Genomic DNA, 10,682 nt, shown 5'->3' on the forward strand with positions numbered 1-10,682 from the left:
GCTGCTGTTCTGAGCTGCGGAAAATAATCAGAGGTGCAATCCTAGAGCACCTTGTACCTGGAACATGAAGAGCTCGCAGTAAATGCTGCTCTGGCATTTTGGAAGCTGTTGCTCTTTCTTTGCCACCACAGTTGTGTGCATGTGCACATGTCACAGGTATGCAAATATATTTATAGATACATAGATATATATGAGTGCAAGTGCTCAGGCAACCCACAGGTGGCATTGACCTGATGTCTGCCTCAGGCCCCTTGCTGAAGGAGGACAGGGACGATAACATGGAAACAGTTTCCTTGTCTCCTTCTGTTTGATATCAGGCTGTGAAATCTCCACAGCAGGGAAATTTTCCACAGGTGTAATTTGCAAACCTCATCACTGCAGAAAGTAACATTTCTTTCCTATTCCTCAGTTTATCCACATATAAAATGGGATAGCTAGGACTAGCTCAGAACCATTAATAAAGTATCTTCAAATCCCAAAATAAAAGTGTCATGTAATTCCAAATTATTATTATTATTATTTATATATACAGTATGCACTAATTACAGCCTTTTAAGTCACTTCAGCTTTAAACAGAATTGTTATTTGAAATAAGCCATCCTTCCCCTGCTAAAAATCACAGTATTCAGCTGAAAGAGTTTTTAGGAAGGATAAGAAGCCAAGAAAATTCTTCAGTCTTTTAGATCTTACCTCAGAAATAAAAGCACCAAGGCTTTTCACATGTTTTAGCTGCGGGGTGTCAGGTACAAATATGCACTTGCCTTTAGATTTTTTAAACTCTTCTTTATAGTGTATCTACAAAGAGGAGAAAAAGAAGTTTAATTGTTCTTAAAAACACACACACGGAAAAGTAAACATTGGTTATTTGTATTTATATTTTTTAAATTATTTCTGTTTTATTTTATTCATGGATACTATGCTGAATGGCTTGCAAATACCTCCAGCTGGATCAAATTAAATCATAAAGGGAAGCTACCAGTTCTCACGCACATTACTAGGGCTATGTAAAAGTCACAGAACTCTTTAATAATATAGATGAAAAAGAGAGGATTTTTTTCTCTACATCTAGACCACATTTTCACTACTGTTGTAGATGTTTTAGTATCTCTAAAGAAAGAAGAATCGAATAATTGATCTCCTTGATCCTTGATCTCAAAGATAAAAATTGTTTAACTTCTAACACAGACCTAGCAAGCACAGAATCTGTATAACATCATCAAATGCCCCTTTATGAATCCAACATGAATAAATTCAGGAGGCCACTGCCAAACCATTGCCTACAAAGAACCCAACAGTCACGACATTCAAGTAATAACAGAATTTCTTTAAGACCAAACAAATTTTAAATTGAGACATTTTTTTTAAATGTGTACGCACAAAGGAAACCATTTTGGAAAAAAAAAAAACAACACCAAAACACTATGACATGTTTAGCAAAAAAAAACCAAACAAAAATTTATTTTTTTAAACAACAAACCTTTTTCTTTCAATGGGGCAAACAGTATGGGCAGGTATAATAATCACATGAGTGTTGCTGAAGTCAGAGTTACTGTTTGTATTAGTGAGACTGCAAGAAGGATAAAATCTATGGAGATGGCTAATATGTAGGAACGTTCATTATACAATAACTGCATGAAGAAAGATGGTGAATTATGATGAGATGGACTAAATATTGTTTTAAAGACAGACACTTTACATGGATAGCCTTAGATGTTTTCAGTGACATTTCTTTCTTTGTACAGAGAATTGTTTAGATCAATGTAAATTGAATTATTTAGTATTAAGCTTTCATGGTTATTATCTGCTACCATTTCTCTAACCTCATTTTCACATTCTGCATAACAGCAGCTTGAATTTATGCACTCTAGACTTGCTGACAAGCGCTGACAGAAGCAATATGATCTGCATCTGAGCATTACAGAAATATGCAGCCTTAATATCCTCTTTCTCTGAATCCTTAATGGATATCACAAGTTCTAGTCTATGCTCCTCTACAGGGACTTGGAAAACTTATGAGAAGGATGGCAGCTTACACAGAATCAGCTCCTGTGCTTTCTAAGGTGAACTTTGTGTCCACTGAAAAATGGATTAGATAATGCCAAATTAATCTCAAACTCACGACTACTTAATCCCCACACAGGAGCAATTTTGGTTGATATTGAGCTCATTCACATTTGGACTACTGAAAGGAGTTTGTCACTTCCAAATCATCATCTGCTTCTGTGGATTACAGTCTATACTAAAAAAAACCTTTTGGTAAACAATGGGTATAACATTACTGTGTCATGACTTTACTTAGGGCCTCACAAAGCCAATGGTTCATGTAACCTGTGTGTGACACCATACCCCCAGGTGCTCACAGAGCAACACACGAAAAAGGGCTATTTTATGATAAACATGGGCAGGCACTTACTGTTCAACCTGCTCACATGCATGGGAAGTTTACAGTGCTGACTGTCTACTGGTTGGGTTTGATGGCATTCCCAGTAGAAACTCCTGTAAAGCTGTGACTCTGGCAGAGACAGAGAGTCTTGCTGCTCACAACTTAGATAAATCACCCACAGACATCTGAAAGCTGACTGTAATTATATCCATTTTATTTACAGAGCAATAATTGCATTCAAAAATCAAACATGAAAGCTTCTTAAGGTATGTCTTAACTGGGGGGAATGACAGAACATGACAAGAAGAAACAAAGCTGTTCTGCTGTAGAAGTCATGCTTTCAAAAGAATTGAAAGCAGTAAATGACTAATGCCACCTCCTTAATCCTTAACTGTTCACATTTGTTAGAGTAACCCATAGAAGCCACAAAATGCACATAGTCTCAAACAGGCAATTTAGAGAGAAGAGATAAAAAAATGTTTGGTGAAACTCCGATCCAGCAAACTCCATTCTGCTGCAGTATTGTCCACATTGCTTGGAATCAGAAAGATGGAAGATGAAATGGGACAAGTATAATGAACTCATGACACCTGCAGTTACAAAACATATTTAGTGTAAATGATGCCAGCATGATGTTGAAGAGGTTGACTATGATCAAACATAACCAATGGATGGAATGAATATGCAGAGAAGCTAATATTCCTCTCCAAAGTCTGTAGTTAAAAATTCAAATGTCTAAAATACTGAATAGGAAATTTTGCCTGCAAGTGGCTTACTCCCCACCACAAAATACGCTGTTTAGGTTGAGCAGATCTGCTAAGCCTTGTGAAAAAAACAAATAGGAAAGATTTGCAAATGATGGCCTGGAGCCACTGCTCTTTCAATATACTTCTGAAGTTCAACAGCTCACTAAAGGCCCAGTTTTTCATAGTTCTCTCCAGATCCTTTTCTTCTCCCTGACTCATCATAAAACTAAGTCTGACCACAGCACAACTATCCAGTAAAGTAGATTAAAATTCCTAGACAACCACCAAAACAGTAAGGTTCAAGCTGTATTTTTTTCTTAATGGATATTTTATGCAAAGATCAACTTTATAAAACAAGGGCATCCAACCTTTAAGTCGAAGCTTCCTGGTTCACCAAGAAAATTCATCTCACCCATGGCCTGTTCCATCAGCCTTTTTCAGGGGGAAACACAGAAGGAAGACTGTGGGCTAAAGGAAAGACCCCAGTGGTAACAGCTTAATCCAAGCAGCCACCATTCCTTTTATTCAGGAACACATGCTCATCTAACTTTAATACGAATATACTCAAAAAACTATTCTTAATAATCTTATCAATGCTATAACCATGTCAACAGTCACCATGCCAAGATCCACTGTAGAACTGTCATATCTAAAATATCCATTTATGTTTAGAAAAACAACAAAAAGGTCTGAACCTTCTTATCTAGCTTTTATGCTAGAACAAAAGGGAACCTCTTTCCACCAAGAATTCACTTTCCAACCCTACATTTCCTAATCTATAATCTCTCATAAGACTAAGAACTGTGTCAGACCACAGATCCATCTAATACGGAATCCTTTCTCTGTGGCCATAGGAACCTAGAGAAAAGCAAGAGAAAATGGCAGGCATACAGTATTATTACTCCTTAGTATTTTAGTAATCTCCAGCAACTTCAGCATCAAGGTCCTCTTGAGTTAGAGGACTAGTTGTGACTAGTAGTGGTGAATCCAGGGGAACAGCTGCACCCAGAATTAGGTAGTCAAAACCCTGCTGGTTTCACACACTGTTTGGTACACTCTTGACTCTAGGTCTTTTTGGCCTTTGTTTTACAACAGAGACATCCTAAAGCAAAGCTGGACTCTGTGCAAAGACAGATAAACAGCAAGTAGTTCTATTTTTTGCTTTAGAGGAAAAGAAGTGCTGGTACTGCTCATTACCAAAATTCAGCAGAATCTTCAGAAGGCAGAGTGTCTGCCATTCTACCAAAAAGGATTATGATTGTTTGGTCAATTAACTTCTATAATTGTTCCCATCTCTGCTTATAACAGTACTGACAACATCACACCACATAATCAAAACAAAGAAGAGATGAAAATACACCACAAACAAATGGATGAGCTCAACTTCAATGTGGAAGAGAAAAGGCCTGGAGAGGAAGGCAATTCGTATAAATCAAGCACACATGACAGTTTTGAAAACATCTGTGGAATAAAATTGCATAATAGAGGGAGATTAAATGGAATGACTGTTGAGAGAAACAATCCAGGGGGTATCACAGCCACGGAACAAACATCTGCCAACCTCAAATGAAACTGGGGATTTTCTCAAGAACCAGGGCACATAAACACTTCACAACTTCCCCTACGTACAGCTCAAGGCTGGCAATTACAGATGCACCAAGGGCTGCCAATGTAACACTTTTTCAAAACCATATTGCCAAATTAATGTCAGCCTGTAAAGAATGCAGGGCAAGTGTAATACAACCCCAGTATGTCAGGCATGTGCACTCCTGGCTCTGCATTCTGATGGAGGAGTTGTGCTGACAGCTCCACCATGAGAAAAGGACAATCAGCCAGTCTTGTGGTCAGCAAGGACACAGGCTGCTCTCCCAAGGTCATCTGAGGGCCAAACTGCAAGAGGCATAAAACCACTGTACATATAAAATGTACAGATATACACCAATCATAAATCCACACAAACAGTAGTATGTGCAAAGGTTCATACTAAAAAAGATAAGGAATATATAAAAAGTTCTGAATGTCAACAAGTCAAAAATTGAAGGTAAGAATGCAAACTCCTTGCAATTTATTGGCCTCCACAATGAAATGTGCAGGGTGAGGATTTTATACACAGGCACAAAAGACTTCACTGGTCATAAGAAATCCCATTATAGCAAAAATTCTGGGAAACAGAGTTCATATTCTGTGTATATTCCCTTCAAGCCAATGGAGAAAAACCTACTGATTTCATCAGAGGCTGAATAAGGCCCCAAAGCTGGATGTTATTTTTAAACACAGAGCCTCTTTTTTGAAATTAGATTGGTCTGGACCATTATATATTGTTCTTGCTTTGAAAGCATTAATAACACTTTGCCATTATGCCTGACATATCTCAAGGAAAATCTAACACACTTTCAGGCTAAACACATCACAAGTTTTCAGCAAAAGCCTACCTCCCTGAACCATTATAAGTTGTAGAAGCCTGGCTTGACTTAGTTATTCACCTTAGCTCTCAAGCCCCTGCAGAAAATCCAAGAAAATACAGCCACTCCATTTATCCATTAATTAACAGCCACAGCTGACATTACTCCTAATGGGCACACAGCAGAGTAATAATTCCTTTTCAATTAAAGAAAGATTTCTTCAGAATTTTTCAAGAAGTTTTTGCCTTTAAGAACAGCAACCCTGTTTAGAAAGAAGCTGCATGGATGCAGTAAATGTATTTTGGGTCATGTAAGTGCTTCAGGTCCATTTTCATTTTGGCCTTTACATGAGTTGACAGGCACTTAACGCACCATATGCCCTTTTTTCCCAAAGAAAGCATGTGTATATCTATCAGTAAAAATATTATTAATCTCTACTACTTCCTAAAGTAGTTTGGGTTTACAGGGGACTGATCTTGGTAGCTCCTCTTACGGATCTATCCAATTTTCAGCACTCTTTCTGTGAAAATTGAAGTAGAAGGTGTATGGAAAAAGAGGAAACTTTGACCTTGTTAAGTCACACTTTCAAGCCAGCACTGTAACAATTTAGCCATCCCAGATACTGTTCTTCTGAATCTAAAAATTAAGATTCTGTGCATTCTATTCCCACTAAATCAACAATCCGAAACTAAATATCAGATTACAACACAACACGAGCCAGACACCACTTTTCAGTTTCTTCAGAACATTTGTTGAACAAGTCATTCTCTCCTCAGAAAGGTCTGCTCTCCTGCCAGCCAGCTTTCTCACAGGAGAAGTATCACTCTTTACACCCATGCACATGAAGGGACAAAGTTACTTTTCAGACACACTGTTCCAGGGGGAAACAAAAATAAACTCCCATCAAGGTAAATCTGATGCTGTTACATCGAAGCAATCAGATCTACTCCAACTTAAAATGTCTTGGACCTGATCTATGATATATATAAGATGTTTATGTAACTGATCTACAGTTTTAAAAATCTACAGTAACTAAATCAAGAATTAGCTAGCTAAATAATTTCCAAATATATTCTAGCATTTCCATGGATTTGTCCTATAAGCATAGTCAATAACAATATGTTGAGCAGTTTTGGGCATGTATCAGCACAGAACAAAAGATAACACGCAAAATTCATCTTCTATTTTTAACCTTGCTCCTTACAGCTATGTATACTGGAACCCAGTTTTGTTCAAACCGATTAAACTGCATAGGATTAGGCTACAACCGGAAAAAATACTGCATTTTCCTGATGAAAGCAGCCAAGGTGTTTGCATGGCAGACACCCTCTGCTCGAGACACACGTTTTGAAACACTGGCCTTTCTAGGGCCTATGCTTCGTACCATCCAAGTGCTCTGAAAAGCTCATTCTTCTGTGGCTGATAATTTACGGTACCAGAGTAATTTGTGCTTTTCTATTATTTTGTGTACTTTTATTATTTGAGCCTTAGATGGGCACATGCTACACTGTGCATCTTTGAGAAAATGTGTATCATAAACCCATTTGAAAAAAGAATGCAAATATGAGGATGCAAATAGTCACCATCACTTACATCACTTATTAATTCACTGCATTTTCGGGCCAGTTCCATATTTCTGTCCTCAATAACAGGCTTGAGGAAGATCTGAAAGAAAAAGGTAATCATTCCAGGCTTATTGTCCTAAAGAGTAAAAATAGAAGGAAATAAGTACTTTTTAAAACTATTGGGGTTTAACTCACCTTTTCTTCTTCTTCCCCATCCTCATTTTCATCCTCTCTGAGATCCTGAATGACAGACACTCGCATTTTAATACTTTGCGGGAAACAATGAAAACTCTTAAAAGGTTCAGTGCTGCAGGAAACAGCTCAGACCCTCCAGCATTCCTGGAATCAATGCTCCATTTGTGTCCTCCACTGCACTTAACCCTACCACAGCTCCTTCCTTATTTAGGCAGTACTTGACAGTCTTTATCTGAACAATTCAGAGTGAGTGAACTGAAAGACATTGCAGATGGCCTTGCTGGCTATCACTCACAGCAGAGCTAATGCTTTCTTACTGATAAAATATAATTAAATTACCTATCCCCAGCAACTGTTTTTAAAATTACTATGAACACAATTAAAATACTGTGATGCAGTTAATTTATAACATAAGTAATTTAGTAAAATTAACAGGATTAAAAGGGGAACATTGACTCTAAGTTTATGGGAAAACTGCCCAATTCTAAGGCATCAGTGACTCCAAAATCAGTTATCACAAAACTTTGTACTGGTCCAATAATAATGCTTCCTGTTTAAAAAAGCACACTATTCTCATTTTCCAGTAGATGTAACTGCTAGTACATTTTTTTCAGAATTACTTCTTTTCCACAAAGCTTATAGAATTCCTTAAATGCTTTCCATATCATGTCAGCTGCAGGTTAAACCTGTGCATACATACAGACAAGTCTGTATTACAAGTATATACGCCTATGTATTCACACAAACATTATGTTCCTTCACTGTTACAAACTGTCATGGTCTGTAGTCCAAAAACCAACCTTTTTCAGTATGAAGTCACTAGCTCCAGTTGCAATGAAACTGAAAGATATCCTTATGTTGATGGTGCAGTGTCAGTGTTTACTTCTGTAAAACAAGCAAGAAGCTATTACAAGACCAATTGGAGCAACCAGCACTTTAACATCATTTTTCTTTTTAAACTGTAGCTTATATGTTTCTCATTTTGTAGAGGTCATGATTTTGAACTTCATCTAGAAAAGTCATTCACCAATTCACCACCACGCAGCTTTGCAATTAGGCAAAGATACAAGGAATACGTGCTCTTTAAAAAATTCTTTAAAGAATTTTAAGTACATGTGCCCAAACACAATGTTCTTAGAGCTTATTTAACAACACAGATTCTCTTAGAAAAAGAACCATTTCAAAGATGAGAAAAAATACAGCATTTGATTTAGCTAAGGTCTGAAAACCTGAAAAACTAAGTATTAAGAAAAAACTGAGGAACTGCTTTCAGCCTAAAGTAAGAGACAGAACTTTTTATATATAAATAGTACAGTAATCTTCAAGAGTTTCCATTCCACCCTCAAATATAAGCACCTAAATTTCACATTTAGATGGGCATTGGGGAAGTTCAGATTTAAACCTAGAAGTCTACTTTGTATAGGTGAGAATTGCCTGTGATATATGCTGACTGCTTTTGGCATTCAGGGTGCTTCATCCTGGGGGAAACTAACGGTTTAGTCTTGTAAGGTGAGTATTCACAGTAAAAGGTCTTTTTGAAGATCATGGCTACAGCAAATATATTCCTAAACAGACTCATCCATGATTTTAAGGACCACGCGGTAAGGAGAGAGAGTACCTACAAAAGTGTCAGACAGAAATGCAGCACTAAGGCTTCACTTCGGGATTTTTGTGATAATATTGCCAATACTATATTCCTTCAGTGCAGTTAATTTCCTTTTCCTTCCTACATTTAATAAATGTTTTAAGAGGAGACTTTGAAAAATATTTAAGAGCGTATAGAAAAGTTATTAGTAGCTGTTCATTAGTTTGCTGAACATGGGGAAATCTTTTGCTATTTTTTGCACTGGAAAGCAAATATGGTCAAAAATTACAACACCGAAAGGGACAAAAAAGGGGCAAAAGGGAGGTGTTTAGCTTTTTAACATGCTTTTAACATAATATCTGGTGGGTTTTCAGCAGCTGGACAGACCAAAATTTATATATTAATTCTGGTTTTCCTGCAATGCCTTCTGTGTAATAAATATCTGCAAGATCACTTTTGGTCAGCTCTGAAGTGATCAGACAGTTGGACTACACAGTCACTGGAAGTCCCTTCCAACTGAACAATTCTACTCATTCTGTTCTATTTTATTCTAATATGTGTAACTGCTTTGATAAAATTCATTTTTTCTCATTTTTGCATGATCTGGGTCAGGCATAACTAAGCATTCAAATACCCTGTGCCCCATGTAACTTCCATAATACAAGGATTATAAGACAGCTGTTATAACTCATCATATTAAAGAAAAATACAGTACTCTGCACAAAGAGAGTAAGAGAAAAACAGAGAGTCAACTAACCATGCACAAGTTATTCAAAATTCCACTTTTCACATAAAAGATGCAGCAAGATACTATATTATTAAATATTCTGTTGTTCTTTTCTTTCTCTGCCTCTCTCTCATGGTTCTTTTACTCAGTTTGGATTGAAATGCAGGAGACGTGGAGTTTTTCTTCAGACTTAGATGTTTATTATTTCTTATCTATATTACAGCTGCACAGAGTGTGCCTCTAAGTTAACAAGGTGAAAATGGCCCACGAGTGCTGCCTTCCAAGGTCTTTTAAAGCCCAAACCACCCAATTATGGAATGCCAACTAATTTATTTTTACCTATAATCCAATACCTAATCATTCATGTTCTGCACTGTGGGTTTTTTGAACCAATACTAGATCACCCAGGCTTGTGAGGAAGAAGGAAGAAGAAAGAACTAACCTACACCCAAAATCCTCCATCTTGTTACATGTACATTACTATATCCCAGAAACCTAAATTTTCTACATCTCTACATATTCCACCCAGTGATATAACAAACTTCTTTTCAATTACACAGCAACAATCTCAGTGCTATCACATAATCTGGGAAGCCTTTCCCAAGGCCTCAGGTCAAATGCAGTGTGCTTTTGAGGATCACTGCCTGTCAGCACTGAAAGACTGACATTCTCTGAACCCAGGGTTCCAACACTACATGACACACTGTCTCACTTTTTTTCACCCTCCTCAAAACACTGAATACTATCAGAAAACATTCACTGTGCAATAAAGCAAGCCTGAAAATTTAATATATCCAGATATAATTCAGGGAAGAATTTGTTAGGACTGTTTAAGGGTTGCACGGTTTAGAAGGGCACTATGATTCAATTAGCAGCCTGCAGGTCAAGAAGAATCGTAAAAAGGCTTGGGTGGGAAGGGACTTGAAAGACAATCCATTTCCAGTCCCCCTGCCATGGGCAAAGGTGCCACCCACTAAATCAGACTGCTCAGGGCCCCATCCAACCTGGCCTTGCTCAAGTGGTCTTGAACACTTGCAGGCATGGGAAAGAAGCTTTAGCTACTTCTATAAGAGGTAATA

At 37.4% G+C, this 10,682-nt stretch overlaps 1 protein-coding gene across 12 annotated transcripts in view; it reads right to left on the reverse strand.

Annotated features, from left to right (window-relative positions):
• The window catches only part of NEBL (nebulette), a 140,138-nt gene that overhangs the window by 86,423 nt on the left and 43,033 nt on the right, over positions 1 to 10,682 (reverse strand). For 6 of the 12 annotated variants that reach the window (XM_017741517.1, XM_017741516.1, XM_017741513.1 and 3 more), the window contains 4 exons: positions 8,092 to 8,176; positions 7,292 to 7,336; positions 7,125 to 7,196; positions 691 to 795 (listed from right to left, as the gene is read on the reverse strand). In XM_017741517.1, coding sequence (XP_017597006.1) covers positions 691 to 795; positions 7,125 to 7,163 — 144 coding nt within the window. In that variant the 5' untranslated portion in view covers positions 7,164 to 7,196; positions 7,292 to 7,336; positions 8,092 to 8,176. Of the gene's footprint in view, positions 1 to 690; positions 796 to 7,124; positions 7,197 to 7,291; positions 7,625 to 8,091; positions 8,177 to 10,682 lie in introns of those variants that run through there. The other 6 variants (XM_017741512.1, XM_017741519.1, XM_017741511.1 and 3 more) reach the window with 5 other exon arrangements.

This window comes from Corvus brachyrhynchos, unplaced genomic scaffold (assembly GCF_000691975.1).
Source record: "Corvus brachyrhynchos isolate BGI_N302 unplaced genomic scaffold, ASM69197v1 scaffold167, whole genome shotgun sequence".
NCBI classification, from domain to species: Eukaryota; Metazoa; Chordata; class Aves; order Passeriformes; family Corvidae; genus Corvus; species Corvus brachyrhynchos.